The 23937-nt window shown below is 38.3% G+C and overlaps 2 protein-coding genes across 4 annotated transcripts in view; one reads left to right on the top strand and one right to left on the bottom strand.

The window, feature by feature from the left end:
* Positions 1–18584, top strand: part of LOC134668867 (breast cancer anti-estrogen resistance protein 1) — a 146826-nt gene extending 128242 nt beyond the window's left edge. For all 3 annotated transcript variants that reach the window (XM_063526343.1, XM_063526344.1, XM_063526342.1), the window contains exons 6-11: positions 7453–7639; positions 7761–8001; positions 14120–14291; positions 14763–14986; positions 15466–17628; positions 17776–18584. In XM_063526343.1, coding sequence (XP_063382413.1) covers positions 7453–7639; positions 7761–8001; positions 14120–14291; positions 14763–14986; positions 15466–15793 — 1152 coding nt within the window. In that variant the 3' untranslated portion in view covers positions 15794–17628; positions 17776–18584. The remainder of the gene's footprint in view (positions 1–7452; positions 7640–7760; positions 8002–14119; positions 14292–14762; positions 14987–15465; positions 17629–17775) is intronic.
* On the bottom strand, positions 18499–23800 carry LOC134668868 (myb/SANT-like DNA-binding domain-containing protein 4). Its single transcript, XM_063526345.1, has 9 exons — positions 23634–23800; positions 23158–23525; positions 22483–22575; positions 22379–22400; positions 22019–22154; positions 21267–21437; positions 20638–20773; positions 19818–19909; positions 18499–19374 (listed from the first exon to the last, which is right to left on the bottom strand). Exons 1-9 carry the CDS (start codon positions 23678–23680, stop codon positions 19168–19170), a joined length of 1272 nt encoding a protein of 423 aa, XP_063382415.1. The 5' UTR covers positions 23681–23800; the 3' UTR covers positions 18499–19167.
* Positions 23801–23937: the final 137 nt, after the last annotated feature.

The following is a 23937-nucleotide window of genomic DNA, read 5'->3' as shown; positions in this document are numbered from 1 at the left end:
TTATCCTCCTCCTCATGCAGAGAAGTAGCTTGGCGTAGAGACGCCTTGGTTTCACGCTCGACTCGAAAATTGTCAGTTCGTACGCCGACTACGCTGTATTTCTTGAAATTCCTATTTCATAACAATATATTAGTTGGGTTTCGTACTCAAGTGCAACAAACAATTATTCTGAGTATATATAGCCTCTGACCCAACGATATAAGTACCTAATTCCTCTCAAGTATACGAATTAGTGCTTACGCATTTTTTAAATAGTAATAATAGTAACGTGTCAAGTCGCATAGAAATAAGTCATATTTCTTTCAAGTAAGATCACTTAAATATCTAATTATTACGTAAATTATCACTGTATCTATGATCCCGTGGGTAAGCACTCACGTTTTTATTTATTTACGCGTCGTAATGGCGTTACTTCTTGGAACGAAGTAATTGCGTGACTATTTCTTTGTTATAATAGTGTATTCGCTCACAATCACACAGGATGCCTAATAATCCTTGTACAGGCTTTGTTTAATTCACATAAAACGAAATTATATAGATCGATAATTAAAATCGATGATTCAAAGTGGATCCTATACCGCATAGGTTTTTACCTGTCACGTTCTCGATTAATTCACTTCCTCAAAATTTCACACAATCACAATGTACTCACCTTTGTTATTTTCACTTTTATTAACAAAACACTGCACAACAATCAAATAACAAAACACTCGTTAAAACTTTCTTCAGTTCTTGAACTTGTTCCGCCATCTTGCGAAAACGAACGAACTACGGGAATCATAGAGGTATAATAACATAGAGAAGACACGGGGAAGTGGCCAAATGACCGAATTACGTAGATTGTTTTTGGTATATTGTCAGGAATGTTAAAACGTGTTTTTAATATTGTCGCATTGCGTATGTTTTGTCCCTCATGGAGGCACGCGCACACCATTTCTATAGGATGCTACTTCTATGACGGAAATACGCTGGCGCCAAGCCCGCGCCACACATGAAAAAATGGCGCGAGAAATTGAATCATCAAGTCGTATTTAATTTTTAGTCATAAAACTCATAAAAAATGCTAATTCAGATTAATATTTTGAATCATAAATTCGTAATTTGTTTATTACATAATATTCAAAGTCGTGATATCGTAAATACGGCTTTCGCGAAATAAATTCGGTAAAACGAATCAAACGCAATATTCATCCTGTAAAGTTCAAAATCGTTTAGCAATCATTAGCAATAAACAAACAATTTAGATGTACGATTATTATGTCAATTATAGGTGGCAGCGGCAGCACTGTATGAACAACACTATCCACAGGGTGACCTTTGACCTCATAAGAATTTGTATTTTATTATTACAAATACTACAATTAATCATGATTATTCATGCAGTAATTTTAGATAATGCACACTTGAACATGTCTTAGTATGTTTTGATCAGTTTATTTTACCATTTCTTTGTATATTTTAGTACAGATTTGGTAAATGATTAATAAGATAATTTCATGAATTTATGTGGGTCTGAATCATATCCAAGACACTCTTCCACCAATTTTTGTACCGACGTTGATACAAAATGCTAAGATAAATTGATTGCCTGAATTCAAGTTACTTAAGATTCTAAGACCTTATTAAATGAAATATGAGTCTACTATCAACTTGACATGTATACTTGCATCTTAAAGAACTCATTTTTGCTTCGCTTATATTATTGGGAGAGAGGTCAGTTAATCTGTGAATAATGTGGTTCATACCTTATTATAATGATGTGTATGGAGTATTTTTCCCCGTTCATGAGCTCCAAGTGTAGCTGCCAGCTCTAACCTGATCATATGCCACCACCTGTGTAGAAAGTAGATTTATGACCATGGGTCACTAAATTATCCCTAGCCTATCATATTATAACACATATATAATATCTCAAGGCAAATGTAGAACATTGTAACATGTAGGTAGGTATATGTAGGGATAGATAGCCAGAAATTCATATTCATAGTAAGATACCACATTGTCCCGCAGGACTCAAATATACATATATATAGGTATGCAAGTCTGCATAAGATAGTCACAATTCTATATGTCTCAGAAAGTCTCATAAGTTAAACCTTTGCACCAGATAAGGGGTGCTGTGACCTGGTCGCAACCAGTCACATCTATATACGGATCTGAAGGCACACAGTTCTATCTGTGTCGCAACCTAGCCGCGCCAGCCGCAACCAGTCGGATCCACAGCCCTAAAGGTATATATATGTATCCCAGTCGCAACCAGATACATCTATATCGATCCCTTGGCACACTTAAAGAGTGTTCGCATGCCTAGCCGCGCTAGTCGCTAACCATTCAGATCCACAACGTATATGTATCCTGGCCTCAACCAGATACATCTATATATTGGCATTAGTTGGGGGTGTACTTGTCCCTCGTGAAGGGATATTGGTGCTTAGTCGCAACTAAGCACCCCACGCCTATTGGTGCTTCTAGACCATTTTCTATATGAGGCTAGGCACAAGCCGGCAGACGCCGACTAAGCACCCCACGCCTATTGGTGCTTCTAGACCATTTTCTATATGAGGCTAGGCACAAGCCGGCAGACGCATCTCCGACCTGTCCTGAACATATGCAAGCACACCCTCTGCCAGTAACACAGCTATATAAATAAATATATGAAAATATGTGCATGGGACTAACCAGTCCTCTTTTAAATACATATACTTAGCTTTGAAAGACGATGGTCTCGCTGTACGAAGCTGGCGTCCAGCACACGTACCACTTTATACAAACCACTTTATATTAAGGACTTTTATTTAATGAATCAATCATAAGTTCACAAACTAACTCGCAAGTTTCATACGAGCGAAAAAGGAAGTGTGGTTTGCTTACCATAGACAATATAGAAGCTGTTGCCAGGTGTAATATATATAATACATCGCGGAAGTCCGCGACAGCATTGTCAATATCCGTACAAAAGGCAGTACCATCGTCGAGAATGCCATCTACGATTAAGTTTTACCGGCCTTCTCGGATAGCAGCAGAGCGATGTTAGAGCTCAACCATTTTTAAAATGCACTCCCCTCTTAAGCACTTCATTCATTCAGTAATGAAATCAAGATACAAACTGTAGTTTGGCTTGTTTTTAGGCTCCACTTTTTGGTCTTAGCCATTGATTGTAGTCCACGATACCGATTCTTATTTAAGAATTAGTTCTGGTTTTGATCTTGTTTTGATACGACCTTGACGATAGTTCACGGTGATTGGCGTGGTGTTGACGAAACGCACCGAAATCACGGATAGTCGTGTCAATAGATATCTAGCTGTCGCTTTTTAGTGCTCTTGGCTGTACTGTGAGTCGTGTTAATACAAGATCACGATAATATCCTGTATCGAATATAACCACAACAAATGGATACATCAGAATCAGCTACCATTACCCACTCTAGCTATCCCTAATAGCATTTTCTTGTAGGGATTTTGTTGGGCCTTTGTTTACGTATTAGTTGGGCAACCGTTATATTTGGCCGTACGATTTGCTGGAGGGCCCTCGACAAAGGCCCTCCCGAAGATTCCCAACAGAGGGCCATAAGAGTAATTTTTTCGTTGGGCCTATTTAAATAAATCATACAATTATTCAACGGTGGTGGTTTTGGTTGGGCCGTGGTTGGGGCTATACACATTTGTTTGACGGTTGGTTAATTGTTACATTTGGCCGTATGGCTTGCTGTAGGGCCAACTGCAAAAAATTAAAAAAGGGCAATTTTTTCGTTGTGCTTCTGTTTGCAAATTCAACAATTACCCAACGGCAAGTCAGGTAGGTCGGTAGGTAGTCGTGTACCAGGTTGAAGGCCCAACACAGCTTGTCCCACAAAGGGCCAACATTGTAACTTTAACGTTGGGCCTTTTGTAGGATTCTTACAATACTACCTAGGTAAATAGTTGTGTAATTTATAGTGGGCCTACAGTCTAATTATGTAATGGGCTTTTGTTTACGAGTCCTACAGTTACCCTACGTTAGGTAAGTGGTTGTGTAATACGACGTTGGGCCTTTGCTAATAAATATTACAATTACACTACGGTAGGCATTGGTTGTATCCACATGAAGGCCCTAGGCAGCAGTTGTTGTTAATCTTCTCTGTATCGTTCCAATTTTAGTATATGTACTGCCGAAGCAAGTACACTTACTATACACTCTAATTTGTATATATGCTAATCGCACTTCGAAACTTCGTAAGCGAGATTTATGTTTTTTGAGATTTAAATTGAGAAAATGTTGGTAAAATACAATTTTTTAAATTTATGTATAAATTTTATAGTTATAGCTATTAGATTTATAAGTTACTTTTAAAAAATATTATGATTATATCCGGAATAATCGAGAAAATAACTATAACTTCGATGTTTGGAGACAGTAACGCCATCTAGTGACGCCACAAGCAAACTCAACTGGTAGCTATTTTGATGACGTCACGCAGCCCCTGGCCTCTGTTAAAATGCTCGTGTGATATTTATTTATTTTTGTTTACGGTTTTATACTCTGTCAAGCCATTTCTGTCATTAGAAAAGAGCGACAAATTTAAAAAAAGGCGTGAAGTGTTATCGTCGTGTAGAAAATTTGAATTTCGCGACCTTTTCTAGTGACAAACTTGCTTGACCGGCTATAGTTATAAATGCGACATTTGTCCTCACTGGGCCATCGAATGATATCGTTGATTAGCCAACGTTACTAAAATACACAAAGGCCCATTGTTGGGCTTCAGTGCCACTGCCAATGTTGGTAAATGCGATATATGTCATCATTGGGCCAAAGAATGTTATCGTTGTTTAGCCACCGGTACCAAAATACACACAGGCCCATTGTTGGGCATCAGTACCACAGCCAATGTTGGTAAATGCGAAATTTGTGCTCACTGGGCCAACGAATGTTATCGTTGTTTAGCCACCGGTACCAAAATACACAAAGGCCCATTGTTAGGCGTCAGTGCCACAGCCAATGTTGGTAAATGCGATATTTGTCATCATTGGGCCATCGGATGATATCGTTAACTAACCAACGTTACCAAAATACACAAAGGCCCATTGTTGGGCATCAATGCTACAGCCAATGTTGGTAAATGCGATATTTGTTATCATTGGGCCATCGGATGATATCGTTGATTAGCCAACGTTACCAAAATACACAAAGGCCCATTGTTGGGCATCAATGCTACAGCCAATGTTGGTAAATGCGATATTTGTCGTCATTGGGCCATCGGATGATATCGTTGATTAACCAACGTTACCAAAATAAACAAAGGCCCATTGTTGGGCATCAGTGCCACAGCCAATGTTGGTAAATGCGATATTTGTCATCATTGGGCTATCGGATGATATCGGTGACTAACCAACGTTACCAAAATACACAAAGGCCAATTGTTGGGCATCCGTGCCACAGCCAATGTTGGTAAATGCGGTATTTGCCACCATTGGGCCAACGAATGTTATCGTTGTTTAGCAAACGGTAGCAAAATACACAAAGGCCCATTGTTGGGCATCACTGCCACTGCCAATGTTGGTAAATGCGATATATGTCATCATTGGGCCAACGAATATTATCGTTGTTTAGCCAACGGTACTAAAATACACAAAGGCCCATTGTTGGGCATCTGTGCCACAGCGAATGTTGGTAAATGCGATGGTGGGCCAATACAAAATTAATGTTGGCTACGGAACGAACCTCATCCCAACGTTTTCCCTACCGTTGGCACCGTGGGCCCCAACGAAAATGCTACTAGGGATACGTTTGTGTTATAATCTACGGGTTTTAACTAGCAATATCCTATTACTAAGAGTCTTAACTACATACAAAGGTGTATAGATTGACAAACCAAATCGGGAATAGAAGAAGAACTAAACGAAACACGTAGTATGTACTAGTTTTTATTCAGTAAGGTATAGATAAGTGTGTGTTAACATGATGCATGATCTGCCAAGCCGGGTAGATTGCATACATTTGTTACTTTCTAGCAATGAGATATTCTTTTAGTATAATTAGTTAATCATGTTAACATTGAGATATATTTGGTTACGAATTACACATATAGGTACCTACTTAAATATCCAATTTGTAACTCAAAAACTTCAATATGTATTTGCCGTATTTTCTATTGACAAATTAGTTCAATTATTCTTATTTTTAATTGGTCCAGACTATAAATTCATTTGTACAGTAAAGACTGAAATAGTTATTTATAGTCACAACCCGTGGATTGACAACTCACTAAGCAATAGCTCCACATACATTTAGTCTTAACAGCCATTGGAAAAGAATTTGCATTATTTGCAATATTCCGTGTAAATACGGTAAACCACGGAAGAAGTTATAATATACTGGTAACTTGACAAGACTGAGTCACATCCATGCACAAACATATACTTAGCGTGGGTAATGGTAGCTGATTCTGATGTATCAATTTGTTGTGGTTAGGATATTATCGTGATCTTGGATTAACACGACTCACAGTACACTCAAGAGCGCCAAAAAGCGACAGCTAGATATCTAATGACACAACTTCCAGTGATTCTGGTGCGTTTCGCCAACACCACGCCAATCACCGTGAACTGTTGTCAAGGTCGTATCAAAACAAGATCAAAACCAGAACTAATTCTTAAATAAGAATCGGTATCGTGGACTACAATCAATGGCTAAGACCAAAAAGTGGAGCCTAAAAGCAAGTCACTCTACAGTTTGTATCTTGATTTCATTACTGAATGAATGAAGTGCTTAAGAAGGGAGTGCATTTTAAAAATGGTTGATCTCTAACATCGCTCTGCTGCTATCCGAGAAGGCCGGTAAAAGTTAATCGTAGATGGCATTCTCGACGATCGTACTGCCTTTTGTACGGATTTTGACAATGCCTTAAAACAATACATTAGTTGCCTTCCTCATTATAGCAATTTCATTTTCTTACGATAACTAGAGAACTGTAGAACTTACTGACCCTTTCTTGCACTTAAATGAAAGGTAATTAAATATGCTACAACTTTATTTATCGCAATATATCTGATAGCATGAGCGGTTAGTGCCGATATTTGTCCTGAAATATAGGAAAAACTAAAAATTTCATTCTAAGGAAAAAAATACCCTTTTTTTAAAGTTCCATATCTCATGAACTATTTAACGTGTGGCGCTATACATGGGCTTAAATTGTTTCAAATTTAATGTTCTTTTAGCGTTACATCGCAAGTTTTGACCAAAAACCCATAGCTTTTTAATAAAAGTGCAAAAACTGAAAAAACTCCGAAATTTTTGCAGTTTTTTGCAAATTACGCAGGGAGCACAACTTTTTTTTGCTTGCAAAACATAGTTTCACATTCCTCCAAGGACTCCAAACAATATAAAAAAATATATAGAACTACATCACGCATTGTTTTTTTAGGAGATTTTTTTGTAAGATTTGACTGGTGTATTATATCAATTTGTTGTGACAGGAGGAAGCGTCAGCGGCCGTGTCGCGTCTGCTGTCATACGTGACGCCGGGCTGGCGGCGGCGCGGCGCGCTGCGCCCGCGCGTGCTCGACGTGCGCGTGGCGGGCGCGCGCCTGCGCGCCGCGCTGCACGACCTCGCTGTCTTCGCGGACGCCACGCTCGCCAACGCGCATGATGCGCAGGATAAAGGTACCTAGCGCCAGTGCCAGACTCAAGCAAGCAAGAAATTCCAGTTCTGGTATATATTGTTTGCTGTGTAAGGAATTAAGGCTTCTTTTTATCAACAAAGACTAATTAACCTTACTTCCAGGCATCGCAGTAAAGCTACGGCCACTAGTAAAAGCCCTGAAGGACGCGGAGCGCATAACGCACGAGGCGACGTCAGCGCTGGACGCGGGCGACTGGGCGCCCGAGCGGTTAGAACGCGAGCGAGAACCAACAGACGGGACGCAAGACGCGCTGGACCAGCTGGTGGCCTGTGCGAGGTCCTTGACAGAGGATGTGAGGCGAGCAGCTTCGTTTATACATGGGAATGCGTCGCTATTATTCAGGTAAGATCTCTCAAGTCTCAACAAGCATAACGTTCATATTCCTAGGTATAGGTAAAGTTTAAGATTGCGCCGAGTCGTTAGAACACTAGCGATAACCACAACAACGCAAGATGCCCTGGACTAGCTGGTTGTCTCTGTAAGATCCTTGAGTTCCTTGACTGTGGACGTAAGGCGAGCAGCTTCTTTTATAGCTTCTTTTTATCGCTACTTTTTAATTAAGACCTCATAGTAGAATAAAAGTTGTAACCAATTCTGACGATGCACTTTAAAAGCGGAGATCAGTGGCCTATCCCACAAAACTTACAATTACAATTTTACAAGTGTCAAGTTACAAGTTTGTAATAATACAATTGGGTAGGTAAAGTTTTTTGAAGATAGGCAAATTATATTTTTTCCCAATAGTATTCATTATAGCGATCACGGAAATGCAGCTCTTTTATTTTTATATTATTTTATTGATTAAATATAATTTTTTAAATGATCGATATGACGTTTGTGAGGTGAAATGGCAGATTCGAGTAATTAATTCCTTTGCCGTAGTAAATGGGACGAGATAGAAAAAAAATCGATGTCAACTGTCAGTGTCATTCTTGGAAAATAACTTGCAAATAATTGGAAAATAATGGTCGGACGAAACATTTGTGTTTTCTTGTAATTGGATGTCGGTGTGATTTCTAGAATAAGTATTTTTAACGTCCCTAGCACGCTCAACACGGATATTTTGATAATGATAACGATTGCTTTCGACTACTTGGCACTGCTTCTTGGAGAACATTTTCATTAACGCCTTCACCACGACTCTTGGACTGCTACACGAGTCATTTTGGATCTCAATATCAACACAATAGATGGAGACGATCCCGGAAACGTTCGAATGGAAATAGAATATTACAGAGATGAACTCAAAGTGCGTCGTACCGTCTACAAGACAGTACAGACGTTACTTTCCAAATTCAGCGTATTTGAGCACACCAAAGTCTTTAACAGCGATTCGGTGCCAAGCTTTGAAGATATATTGGCCAAAATGGTAACTTATACGTTTGTGAGGACTATATAAACGTGATTGTTGTATTATACATACATAATGATTAAGATTGTAAGTCTTATAACTAGGTCGTTATTGGCTAATATATATGGGCTCGGCAAGGTGTTCACAATATCTGAACACGCACGCCCTGATAATAGAGGCGTGTTCAGATATTTATGAGCCTCCTAGCTGCACCAATATATCTGATGGCGACTGTACTTTAGAAAACTTATAATATAAATCCAAAATAATATAATATAAATCCAGTAAATTTCGTTTCGTTTTATTTTATAAATCCAGAAATTATTATCCTTAAGCATTAACATTACAACAGTATATAGAATCACGCTGTGTGGCGTGCCCTTGAAGAGAGTTGAGAGGTTCAAATATGGTCAATATGGATAAGTATGTCTGTAGGGTAAATGTGCTTCACGTTGGGGCCTGTTTACATATTGATTAGTGTTGATTGCGGGTTTAATACATTTGCCACTATACACAAGTAGCAAGTGTATCAACTCGCAAAAATACTATATTTTTGCTTCCATTGAGGTGTACATAGTAAGCACTATTCTCAAATTATGTGAGGGAATAAAACAAATTCAATGTAGTAAAGCGTATTTAATAGGGGTAAAGTGACGCGAATACAATTAAAAAAACAACGCATATTCTTAGTTTATATTAAATGTAGATGGCTTTTTAGTTTTCACTTGGTCACAGAAATACGCTAAAAACCACTTTCAGAGTAGGTGTTTCTTGCGTTTTGGCTGTCCTTCTTGTGTCCTTCCACAGCATGAGCATGTCGTAAGTCCTGTTGTATTTGTCCCTGGACTTAGCAGGAAGCTAGTTATTCATTATTAAGTTTGCTTCTGCTTTCAAATGAGGCGGTGTGCCGTCTATTCCAGGTCGTTTTCGTCACTTGAACTCATTTTGTTTACGAGTTCACGAGTATTAAAATTAGTGTCCGACCGAAGGTTCGGTTTCGGTTTCGGTTTCGGCCAGTTTCGGCCAAAAAATCATGTTTCGGCTGTAGTTTCGGTTTCGGCCCAAAAACAGCCGAACCTTTCGGCCGGGCCGAAACTTACGAAATGGTACTTCGGACAAAGACCAAAAGTTGGGGGATAAGTAGGACAACAATATTAATATCTACATATACTGATTCATGTATAGGTACAGAAATTAATTGGTTTATTATAAAACACAATTCCACTAATGAGGGCGCCACTGGACGGCCGACGCAGTCTTAAGAGGCTGTCAATACTTATAACGCGTACACTGTCTAATTGTATCGGAGTGAATGAGATAGCACTGTCGCATGTTACTGGACCCTGGGCAAGAGAATAATAAGAAAACTCATCATCTTCCTCGCGTAATCCCGGAATTTTTGCCGTGCCCTGGCAATGGGAATGGGAGCCCGGGGTCCAATAGACAACTAATCCCAAAAATTGGTGTAGGCACTAGTTTTTACGAAAGCGACTGCCATCAGACTGACCTTCAAACCCAGAGTGTTAACTAGGCCTTATCGGGACTAGTCCGGCTTCCTCACGATGTTTTTCCTTCACCGAAAAGCAAATAGTAAATATCAAATGATATTTCGTAGGTAAATAAGTTCCGAAAAACTTTTGCTTCGTCGAACGTCGACGAAACTGCGGTCTCGCTTTTTAATACAATGGACATTGGTTGGAGTCTGTGCTCAACTACTTATCCTGAAGCCTGAAGCACGGCTTTGACTTCGCATGAAAGTTCGCCTCACTGGGGCACTTCGGACTTTTAGGCCCAGGTGAAGATTGGTACCTGGCCTTGCGATATTGTTAACAAAATATTTCGCGCTCGCGTTTTTGGTTGGTGTTTTGGTTGACCCTGTATCTACATGTTAGCTTGACTGGTGACTGAATAGAATTAGACCAAGAAAATTCTGCAATGATTTTGATACGCAGTGCAACTAGTGCAAATGTTATTGATACGTCATAATTTCATAGAAGTTTTGACGTTTAAAATAACACTTGCACTGCGTGTGTTATCAAAATCGTTGCAGAATTATCTTGGTCTTAGTAATTTTCTTAAAAAAACTGCTTAAGTAACATCAATTTCAAGGACATTCGGTGTTGACAGCCCCATAATATGTGTATAAAAGCGGTTTTATGACATTTTTCAACGATTTTATCAAGTCTACAAAAGTTTCGGTTTCGGTTTCGGTTTCGGCCGAAACTAGAGCCAAAGCCGAACATTCGGTTTCGGTTTCGGTTTCGGTAAAAAAACATGTTTCGGTCGGACACTAATTAAAATAACAAGCGGTAACTTATTGAGTATTGCACAACGAATAAACTTTGCCGCCTTTTATCTGCATATTTTATTAAATTATATTACCATAGATACTAAGCATACGGTACGCGCATGCGTCAATCCGCGCGCACCGCGCAGCGCCCTTTCGCGGTGCTAAAGCGGTATCCAGACGGGACTGATCAAATCGGTCGATTTGATCAGAAATGAAATTGGCGTCAATCTCCAATTTTAGATTTATGGTGATATTAGAGCCATTTAAATTGAAAAAATGCCCCATAACGAAAATACTAGCCTCACAAATTGGTGTTCTTGTGTCCGCACCTCATTTTATCGGTCATTATCGGCGGTTGAATTCGGCGAGCCAAATTGGCGTTTGCGTCCGTACGTCCCGATTCGATCGGGCAATTTAATCAGATTGGCGAAAAATTGACTAATCTGGATACGCCTTAAGCAACATCGAGTTCACGATAATTTGACATATAATAATAATAGATTTTTAGCATAAGTTGCATTTCATAAAACTTAACCCAAATCATTTGTACATTTTCAAGTCAAAGATAAAGACATGTTGGTTTTAAAATTTTAATAAGTATAGACCATAACATTGTCATGATCTTGTAACATTGTTAAAATAAGAGAGTCTCCCATTTTCATTTTATTGCATTTTTTATAAAATGTCTTTAGATTCTCGGGATATCTTGGTCCTAATTCGATTGCTCTTTTTTATGGAAATAATTATATCCTTCAGATTCACAGGATGCTCGAGGCTTAGCCGAATAACACTGCAAGGAAGTATGTCATGGCTCAATGGTTCTAATTAGCCATCAGTATAATACCGCCAATGAATGTTTACATCCACCTGAAAATAAGAACAACATTCATAAAATGAGGATAACCACACAAAACTAACAGATGGTTGAAATTGTTAGAAAAAATTAGACCGATTTCTTGTTTACGAACTTAACAGCTCATGGCAATTTAATAATAAAAATCAAAACACAAGTGAAGAAAGTTTTATGTACCTATGTATTTCACGGATACGTACTCCTGTACGGCCATTGCTCCTCTAATTCAACGGCATTGTGCTTATCACTGTTATGATAATAATTTCAAATTTGTAGAATCTGCTCGTATGAACTCGCTTATTTTTCTTGCAAAACTCTGTCCAAGGGTCAGCGTAGGGGCCGTCGTGTAGGGGTGGGGAAGAAAACGTTGTCCAATAATTTTATTATGCAGTGCCAAGTTATCGAAAGTAAATTCAATCTTTGTCCAAATACGCGCAGATGTCGTGGGGAATCAGAAGTCCGTGGGTCGTGCTGAGGTCGTCGAAAATCTCAATGATAACATTAATAGCAATTCGCAAGGTAACATGAGGCTTGTCCGTTATTTTTCGGGAATGAGAGCTAAGTGACACTGACAGTTGACATCGATTTTTTTTCTATCTCGTCCCATTTACTACGGCAAAGGAGTTAATTACTCGGATCTGCCATTCCATCTCACAAACGTCATATCGATCATTTAAAAAATTATATTTAATTAATAAAATGAAATAAAAATAAAAGAGCTGCATTTCCGTGATCGCTATAATAAATACTATCGGTAAAAAATTTAATTTGCCTATCTTCAAAAAACTTTACCTACCCAATTGTGCGTACCACAAGTAACAAATTTGTAGTGGAAAATTCTTACAAATATGTAAATTGTATCAAAAGTCTACAATTTGTTGTATCACAAAACTTTACATACGCTACATAGCTTTTCCGGAAAATGTACAAATTTGTAGCTGACAATTGTTTTGTGCTACAATAAATTGTAGTAATAATTATACATATATGTAGAATTGTACCTACAATTTAACAATTCTCTAAGCGTGTGTCGCACCCTCTTGCTACAATTGCTACTATACGAATACTAGTAATTGCAGTAGTATCTTTATCATTTTTAGCGATTCCAACCCTTTGTATATATACCTACCACGAAATATTTAGTTCAAGTAGCAGTGATAGTAATCCTAGGTGTCATGAATTTCATATATACCTACATACATATATAATCCCAATTTTACTTAGCTTTAATTTAATTTACAACATACTCATATATACTGGACAAAAAAATACATATACTCAAATTGAGCTTATCTTCGTACGCCTTTTCCAATTTTGCCACATAGTGTCCCTTAAGTATTTCCAATCTTTCTCCATTATTCCTAATATAATGGTCAGTTTAGCTTGCAAATCCATTGTAATGTCAGTTAGTATGTAGATGCTCGTAGATAGATCAAGATCACTATATAAATATAATTTATGTAATTCTTGCGTATTGCGTATAAAGTGAAACTACCTTCAACATTAAAGAAGCAAAATAAATTATTACATATTTGTAGTTGTAACATTACAATTTTTCGCTCGTATATTTACAAATCAACAATTCTACAATTATGTAGCTGTCGTGACATACCTTTATTCTTTGTGATACGCTTTAGCAAAAATTACATATTTGTATACTGCAGACTTGTAATGAATACATATTTGTAATTATTGTGGTACATTTTTTTGTTTACAATTTAACAATTTTGTCGAATTGTACACTTGTAAAGTTTTGTGGGATAGGGCACAGGAATTCAGGCCACAGCTTTCGCTATTTTTGTACGACTGTACATGTATTTCATACGCTGTTACGATCACTTAAATTCGACAATACGAGCAGAAGACTCGGCGAAGCCTTCCACTAATTGAATCGACTAGATCTGCTGAAATCGTCTTCATGAAGACAGCAAGCTTTATAAATTAACCGGTGTTTTGTTTTGTGCAGGCGGTCAGCAGGCACAGTTCCAGAACACGAATGGACGGAAGAATACGATTACGTCCGCCTAGAATCGCGTACGGCGGTGGGGCGGCGGAACGCCGAAATCCGCGCTGCGTTACCCGACAAGCTACGGGCGTCGTTCGACGCGCTTGTGAGGGATGCCGACCACGCTGGCGAGGTATCTACACCACCTATATAGTTAATAAATGTATGAGCACAGAACATAATATTAATAATAATTGTGTCAAAATACGCCATAAAAGCAATATATCACATATTTGTTGAGCGCGCTCGGTTTGTGACTGCTCCAAGCAGTAACGCAGCGTAGGCGAACAACACGCGAACGCGAAGCGAAGCGATGCGGCACGGGGTGAATCAAATCCTTTGATACCTATAGAAGTGTCCTACGTGGGCGATCTGGTTGCGAACGCGAACGCCTTAGGCCCGCCGCGCCGCGCCGCATTCGCGAGTTTTTCGCTTACGTAAGACGCAGCGTAAGTAATAGAGCCACAGTTCAGAGACCTTAAAAGGGAAGTCATGCGTTTGCTTCATCATCTTTCAATTTCAATCATTATGTTATGTAGGTATATTCTAAGCTAGGAGAAATGAAATTTATCGAATTATCGCTTATCAATGTCATTTGTTATAGGTCAGCGCAGTAGCAGCAGCGACGCGCCTGCCCGCCGACGACCGTCAACTCGCCGCGTTCTACGCCGCACAGGCGGCCACGTACGGAGCGCACCTCGCCACGGCCGTCGAAGCATTCTTACGGACTGTTGAGATGGGGCAACCGCCTGACGTCTTCCTCGCGCATGGCAAGTTCGTCGTGCTTAGCGCGCACCGAATCGTTCACGTTGGGGATACGGTCCATCGGTGAGTAACTACCTATATACCCTTAGAGGATATAACCAATGGAGACGCCATGTCTAAAATTTTCGATACAAAATAGTCTGCCGTTTTTTGCGGGGGAGGGGCACATCAAATGTATAGGTACGTCATGTCAGATAAACGTCAGTCCATACATATGGTTGACATGTGGTTGACCATTGGCCGCCTATTTTCGACAGAGGGGAACGCCTGTTAATGGCGGCTCCATTGTTAATTGCTCCGAGTATATACCTGATTTAAATTGGAACGCTTTCAGCGCAGCGCAGCGCTTTCAGATGCGTGGATATGGTTTTGCGTCAATAATAGGAATCAAAAATGGTCTTCGATTTGACTATCACTTTAAGGCGAGGATTACAAAAATAGTCCGCCATTTTAAACTATTAAGTTTGAATAGGTATCTGATATTGATCGACGTTTGCTGTGACACCAACTTCCTCAGTTCTGACAGTTTATTTGTCCAACAGGAGCGCCCAACACGCCGGCTTAAAGTCGCGAGCCCTCCGATGTTCCGACGCGCTGTCAGACGCGCTCGCCGCCACCGTCGCCAAGACCAAATCCGCTGCTCAACAGTTCCCTTGCGCCAGCGCCGTGGCGGAGATGGCCGAGGCTGCCCGAACGTTAGCCGCAAGAGCTCAAGAGTTAAGGCGGGTTTTGGTTCGCGCCGCTGACCCGCCCGCTGACACGCCGCTGACCCCCGCGACGGCCGTCGCCCCCTCCGCACCCACCACCCCTCTGACGCCCTGCACGCCGCACAACCCTAACCCACCTTCATTGGCCACTCTACAGATATAATAGTAGAAATGAACAATTCTTTTGAAGGAAACTAAAGCCAGTGACGTCCTTGTGAATGTGAAGTACCAGCGGAGCCATTTGGGGTGTACGACGGACGGTTCTTTTGAACGTTAGGCTGTGAATAATATCACGTTGGCTATGTTGAAAGCGTTTCGGTGTTGAATTAAAGACAATTGTATGTAAAGCTTATACAAGTTTAACATAATCTGCTGCGCAGGTCTTGATGTTTGGTATTAAATATTTCGCCTCTATTTGAGGTTGACGGCCCGATACCTATAGTGAACTATGCTAAAAGGTACGGTGCATATGGTGTTAAAGTTAAAACGCGTCGGTACCTACATAAGTTATGTAAGAAAACTAGAAAAATCAAGGCACACTTATTATTGATCAAGGAGTTTAACGAATCATTACCAAAGAATTGTCAAGATAGTACCCACGTAGCTACAAAATGTAAACACGACTGCCATAATGACGACGAAATAGTTGTATTTAATGTTAGCATAAATATGATCTACTTACAATAAATTAAAGGCTGCCATTAGTAATTTATAGGGTTCCGATAGTTACCCTGCTATACAAAGACGCTCAAGGTAATCAGGTGAGGTAATGACAACGCAATTCGAATGGACGTTATAATAGCAGTTGTAAAGTGACGTATAAATAATTCTGAGACAGACGTCTAAACTTGTGATAACTTACCTCTGATAAGTCAGATTCATAATAGCTGAACTCGTAACTACCTAAAGTTTTATATTGAGCTTTTTTGAGCTAAGGAGCCATAACGAAAAACTATTGTGATGTCAATTTATTGACATTTTTTATCTAAAGGCCTTTGGTGTTATCACATGTTTATCGAGAAGACAATTTGCGTGGTGGTTTTATATAAAGCCCGCTCCACACTCTTGCGCGAACGCAGCACGAAGCCGCGAACGCGAGTGTGGAGTCGATTTCGCAGATCTGGAGCGCGCTAAAGAAGAGACAGTACTAATCGACTATCGGGATCCTACTCGGATCAACGTAGTTTGTATGCCTCGGCGAATTTATTTAAACGACACGGATGTCAACTATAAGGTTTTTATTGCTGGATGCTCATTTGCAGTAGTGAGTTGAGTTGTCCGTCCAGGTTTTATACAATTTTGCATCAGCTAGTTACGACTTTTAGATTGTGTACGTGTGAAAGTGTACTTTATGCCGGAGGCATAACGTTTCTTTTCTAACGATCGGATGGTTGTCATATCTTAATTATTAATATCATAAGTATAATATCATTGCACAATTTTATGTCAGTTTTTGATATTATACTGCTGGGCCCTAATTTATAAACCAATTACAATTTTACAAGCACTGTCAAGCGCTGACAAGAAAATTGTAACTTGTAGCTTTACTAAATAGGGTCCTGGGGCCCGTTTATCAAAAGCTTGTAACTTGTAACACAAGTGGAAGTCCCTTTCTAACAAAAGCTTTAAAAAAGTGACATCTGCTTGTATTACAAGTTACAAGCTTTTGAGAAAGCTGGTGCTGTTTTTTCTTGTTGGTGCCATGTTTATGTTGGAAGACTAAAGGTCGGTTGCACCAAACTGTTACGAACGTTAAAGAGTTCGCTAAATTTTTATGTATGGAAAGTTTCATAGTAAAGGCGCGGGGCGCGCCGGCTGACGATGATCAGTCTGTCAAATGTGGTTGGTGCAACTGGCACTTAATAATATATACGTGAATAAGACTATGATTTGTTCTGAAAGAACAAGAATGTTCCTGTAACTTGCCTCACGAGTCAGCGTGCTAATATAACCGGTATATGGTAGCTAAAATCCAGTGGCTAGCGGACAAGCAACCACGTTTAGGGCTGATTTAGACGGTGCGAGAACTCGCATGCAAGTTGCATACCATTGCGGGTTTTAATCGATGGGTTTAATTGGACGTAACCGTAAACAGTCCGCAATGTAACTAAAATCGCATGCGAGTTCACGCGCCGTCTAATTCAGCTCTTACGATCGCGATTGACTCAAATCATTATAATACGCTCAAACTATAAATGTATTATGTTAAATGAGTCCTTTGGAGTCTTAACACTGAAATCGTCATTCCACACGGATTAAGAATCTGCCTTTTTATGGTATCTGATATTCTGCTATGAATCTAGCATTAACCATAGACAATAATTAGAGACCATAGATATTTAGATTCCTAATTTAAGATGCGTGTGGGATAGCTCTTACACAATTTGGTATGAGTCAGAAGTTGAAAGATTCCACGTATTGAAAAAAAACGTATTTAACTGATTTGCAAGACCGAAGTGATCCCATAAGTGTTCCGTAAACAAAGTTTTGTACGGAACACTAACTAGGGTAACCTATCCTAAAATAAGTCATCTTTTCACAGTAATTTTGGTAATAACGACCGATACCGAGAGAGTGGCTAATTTTAAGGCAGGTTACCCGAATGTTAGTGGAAAATTTATTGTTATATTCATAACTCCTTTGGACTCTAAAGCTTGTCACATAGACTCGTGGCTCATTACTTAATCTTTACACTACTACAATAGCATTGTGTATGTATGTATGTACTTACGTTTTGTACTTTATACATAAACATACTAGATAGAAGTAGTCTATGTAAAAAGCATGTTGTAAATTAGCAATGTGTAATATATTTCAAATAGGTGTCGTAGTTTAGTTAGTTATAGATGGAAATTGTACAAATGCATATTTAAAAAATATTAATTTTAATATTGAATTATAATTTATCATCATGTAAAATGCAATTAAGTAAAATATACAAATTTTCGTATCTATGTTATTGTATTTTCATTTTAGATTCCTTCGGTGGTACTTATAAGACTTCTACTTCTACCTCGCGTTATCCCGGCATTCTGCCACGGCTCATGGGAGCCTGGGTGGTACTTATAAGAAACGTGACAAAAATCTATAGACAACAAGTGTCACTGCTGAACTTAATGACTTAACCCTACGACCGCCAAGAATAGTCATACACGAGGTCGAAAAGTCATATTATAGGAACATTTACAAACAAATTCATCATAAGAGCTGACGCTGTCTATAAAAATATTAATGGTTCAGTACACATAGACCTCTAGCGTGCATGTATAAAATTGTTAGCTTCATTTTATAAACATACGAGTACATGGGAGCTTTAATAAGTTGGACCTTAAGCTTGTTATATCTACTTGTAAATTTGTCATGTACATGCCAAAATCAAATGTAAACTTTGCACACCTGAATGTTACTTTGATAGTATGCTTATAATTTGTGCGCTACAGGCCTGACATGATTCGACTTTAAAATTGTTCTTAGCGATCAAAGCATTCAACAGTCCCGTTCAAAAAAAGTAACAATAATAAGAAAGTACTAACATCTTCAAGTATGTTCATACTGCCGCAAGTATCTCTCCGCGGGCTGTTCCTCGGGAGTGAAGAGTAGCGCGGGGTGCTGCGGCGGCAGCTTGGCGGCGGCCGCGACGGCTTCGAGACGCGCCGCTCGGAGGCGTAGGGCAGCGGCGATAGAGTCTGACTCGCGGGTCGCGGCTGATGCGCGAGCGGCTTCTTCTAGCCTTTGCCTTTCCAGCTAAAAAAAGAGGAACCCTTTAATGACAGCTCTAAAATAAAGTTCAGTGGCACATTGTACGATTGTATAAGTACATCCTACCGACTGCGCCATGTAATGTTTACTAATAAAACATATTTTTTAATCAACACTGGGTTTATTAATTTACAATGAAGTTATACGCGATGTGAAATCAAATATCAATGAAGTATCTCTGCCATAGCATTCTCAATAGCTACATAGTTCATTTATTTTAAATGGCGTCTGCACTAAACAAAAACACACGAAGCAACACGAAGCATTGGTTCATTTAAGTCAGTCTGTAGTTGCGTTCGGTTACAAGAATAAACACACATCATTACATAAACTATGTTTTTTTGTCAGAGTATATGAGTACAATAGTTAAAATTAATTTAATACGGTTACTTCATTATTCAAAGCGTGACATCTAAGTGAATACTTACTCTCGCTGTTTCCATTTTGTAATTTAATAGTTTCAATTTTAAATTTGCTACTTCTTTATTATCTCGACTCCAAGAACTCGAGTGTGTTGAACCTGAAATGAAGCAAAATATTCCTATTTACTTCGCAAAACGATTAGGTCTATTAAATTGCGTTAATTTTTAAAGGTTTGTAAACATAAATAACATCTATGGTTTCTATGACTAAGTAGTAGTAGTAGTAGTAGTAAACTCTTTATTGTACAAAAAGACATATTAAAAATAACTTACAATTAGCAAGAAGTACAAAGGCGAACTTATCCCTTTGAGGGATCTCTTCCAGTTAACCTTTGAGTAGATGAGGTTCAATAAGCAGAGAATGCTGCTATAATTTTTGTCAAGGGGTTGTCAATTAAGAATTATTTTAGAAAGAATGACGTAAACTGAATGACTACCGTAGATCCTGGTCGCGGCACCAAAATGTTAAGAATCGCTATCTCAACTCTTTCATTTGTACTGTACTTCACTTCATTGCTAAATAGTACTCAAGTAATAATATAATTATATCCTCCTGTATTGCGATAAAAATTGATTTAATGACGACCTTGAAGTCTAAGTTTGAATTTAATGATTCCTCTTGCCACATTGGAGAGGATATAAAATACATTTTGAACCACAGTAGACTACCATATACATACTTGTGTAGACTTATGGAGCGCTGATAGATTATGACTTATGACGATAAATTCCCCACATGGGTCTTCTCTTTTCGAGTTGATAACTGTGCGCTACGTGTAGGTAGCGACGCTGACTACATTGTATTAAAACGTTACTCTTTACATACCTATTCCAGAATCGCTATTAAGGACAGTGCTGAGCGGATCTGGCGCGAAGTGGTTGCTGTCTGAGTTGTGACGGTCGTCGTCATCTGGCCCGTTTAGCTCCAATTCCATTTCGAACATAGGCTCCGACTTGATTGGCTGTTGTAAGAAACCATAACTTAAATAAAAGGTAGAAGGAAAATATATTTCCATATTTGACCTTTATTTCAAATGCATAGGGTTCAATCTTGCGTAATTTCTCAACATCGAAACTTTTCAGCCAAAATACCATACATTGTCATATGGGCAGTAGTAGTCCTTCTGATAATTAGTGGAGAGGTCAAGCCGTTATTTACAGTTTTCTATGAGTATTATACTACCGACGGTTTTGTGTTCAGTGATGTGTTCCGATCCCGAGCACGAAATGAGCGGTTATTGCTTTTTAAATGTATGAAGGGCTATGACGTCAGAAATATTCGTCGTATCAGATATTGTAGAAGAACCCAAAAAGTACTTAACCGATTTGGACAAAATAGCTATCATACATACACTATTTGAAATTCTTGCAAAACGTTTCTGTTGTTTCAAATAAATATTTGATGGGAAGATGGGGGTGTTGCTGGATTAGAGCAAAAAATCAATAACTACTCACCTTGGCGCTTTCATTTATCAATTTTTCATGTTTTGTATTATTCATATCAAAATTCCTAACAGCATCTTTGATACCCATGGTTTTAGCCACTGTCTTCATGTTATTAAACTTTGTGCGTAAAACCTTCTGGGATCTCTTTTGAGGACTCTTATTGTTGAAAGCTTCTGATATCTGTAATCATGCAAGGTTGAAATACTGGAGTGAAAGAAAATTAACTTTCAATTTATATTTAATTGAAGATCTATCTGTAGGTACTGCATTTCTACTTAATTTGAATAAAATAAATAAAATAAAATCATAATTGAGTGTACCTATTTGAAATAGGTGAATTAAAATATGTGTTTATTTAATGTATAACATTTCAAATAAAGTACGGAAATAAAGGAAAACTAAATAAATTCGTGATAGATGTTTTCCAAAGTCAAAAATATATGTATAGTATCAATAAGAAATAATCAAGAACACTCAGCAAATAACAACAACAAATAAACAATTGGCTTTATCAATTATCAATTCTAAGATTTCTATGTAAGATAATTAAACTTGCATAATTCGTCGGGTGACAAGCAAAAGTCACTAACTAACACCATTGAAATTATTGGATAATAAACCGTGTTACAAGTGTAATAAAGTGCATTGTTACTTTAATTTTTTGATAGTACTTAGTGACTTCTGCTTGTCACCCGAAGATATTATTTAAGTAACATGAGAAGTGCTAATTTAAAAATAAAGTTAGTCAAATCTCAACATACCCTTTTCCAAGCTTTATTCTTCAACCCAATGGCGTGTGCATTATATTCTTTAGAGAACACAAACCTCTTCTCTTTCCGAACACATTCCAGTAGGAGGCTGCACTCTTGTGGGGCGAAATTAAGGGATCGGTTAGTTCTGTAACAAGGACAGATTGTGTTTTACTAAAGAAGAATTTAAAAAAAAACGATCTTTAAAATGTGACAGTTTTCTATCAACTGTGCCAGCAGGTACAGCTGTTAAAATGTGTTTTTGTGTCAAGTTAGTTTCTTTTACACATATGCCAAAATTAATTTTTAGTGTGCAAAGTTAGTATGAGTGAGTGTTTAAATATTTATTAATCATAACATCTTTATAATTACCTCTTTTCACCATCATTCCCATCTGAAAAACAAAAAAAAATAGATATAAATGGATGGAAAATAAAGCTTCATGTTTTTTGGATAATATGTTACAATACACTTACAATGCGAGTCATCAGAATCTTTCTCTTCTACACTCTCCCAATAGGACTTTATTTTCAAGTTTTGACTTAATTTTTCATCATTTGAAACAGGCTCTGAAATAGAATATTTATATTAGTTCAGCCTTTTCAAAAAGGTCACATAAAACATTGCTTTTATTCTTTCTTGATTTAGTTAGGTTTACTGTTCTAACAGCAACACTTTTAACTAACCAAAGTAGGGACATCTTGTTGCAATTGGAATAATTTTAACACTTTCGCACCGGGCATAAAACGGCGCACTACCCCAGAAACCGGTCGTCTCTATCTGCATACAAAACAACCCGCTGGGCGGGTTGTCCGGCATCTGAGCAAACATTACGAGTGCCTACCAGGCGGGTTCTCGGTAGTCAAAGTGTTAAGGAATGATAAAGAAGCTTAAATAATCATGGATTTTGCATATCCCAACAATGCTTACAGTTTAGTGCCCTTTTTCAAGGTTCCGTTGTAAACTAGATTTGATATCTACCTGCAGGAAATATACTTTATTCCCTAATCTCAAAAGAATCACCCTGAAGAAAGAGATAAAACATGTTTCATGGGTGAAGATGTCTCTCAAAAGTTTGCTTAAAATTGATTTTCTAATCTGACAGTGATAATGAATGCAAGCTTTTTGAGTGAACCTTGTTTTGACCTTACCAATAAATTCTTCACTATCCTCCATGTTTTGGCTCTGTTCCATAGGAGTATTGGCCTCTACATCAGACATCATGGCCACTATTTGCCTAGTCAGATCACTGTAACTGTTGTTATCATCTACTACATTTTTTGCAAGTTTTCTTGCATCTTTCTTAAGATTTTCCCACTTTGTCTTCAAAGAATCTGTGGTTCGCTCGTGCTTGAAACCCCTGCTGTTAAATGTTTTAGTTATCTTCTCCCATGAAAGCTCTTTGGCTTGGTTCACAGCCGAATTAGTTGATTTATTAAGGATTGTGTACTTGTGTCTTTCGACAATATTTATTAAGGTTTGAACTTCATTCCTACTAAATGTAGGACTCCTGTATCGACTGAAATTAAGGATGACTGCATTAGGTAACATACTAGCCAATTAATCTTTGCTCTATTCATTAGTACAAGAGTAATGTTGTTAATAAATCTAGCCATAGAAAACTTACGAGAAAATAGAAGCGGAAGGCTTATCGTCTTGTGTTTCTTCTTCCATGTCTGAAGAGCATTTATAAATCTTCTGTATTAATGGACGTGTTTACTCATTCCTTATTAGAGCGGAGGTAGTAATAATATTATTGAGTTCAAGACGACAGTTCTACGATTTGATTCGCAAATTTGTTTTGGGTTGACATTTTGACGTTATCTGTCAGTTAGTGTCATAGAATTTTTTTCCCCTACGAACAATAGCATTAGGCCATACTGCCTCTATCATAAATATGGTTGATCTGCTTGAAAAGATTATAAACATTT

The sequence above is a fragment of the Cydia fagiglandana genome, chromosome 11, assembly GCF_963556715.1.
Source record: "Cydia fagiglandana chromosome 11, ilCydFagi1.1, whole genome shotgun sequence".
Classification (NCBI taxonomy): domain Eukaryota; kingdom Metazoa; phylum Arthropoda; class Insecta; order Lepidoptera; family Tortricidae; genus Cydia; species Cydia fagiglandana.
The sequence above is the reverse complement of the archived record's forward strand: the minus strand, read 5'-3'. Positions and strand labels throughout refer to the sequence as shown.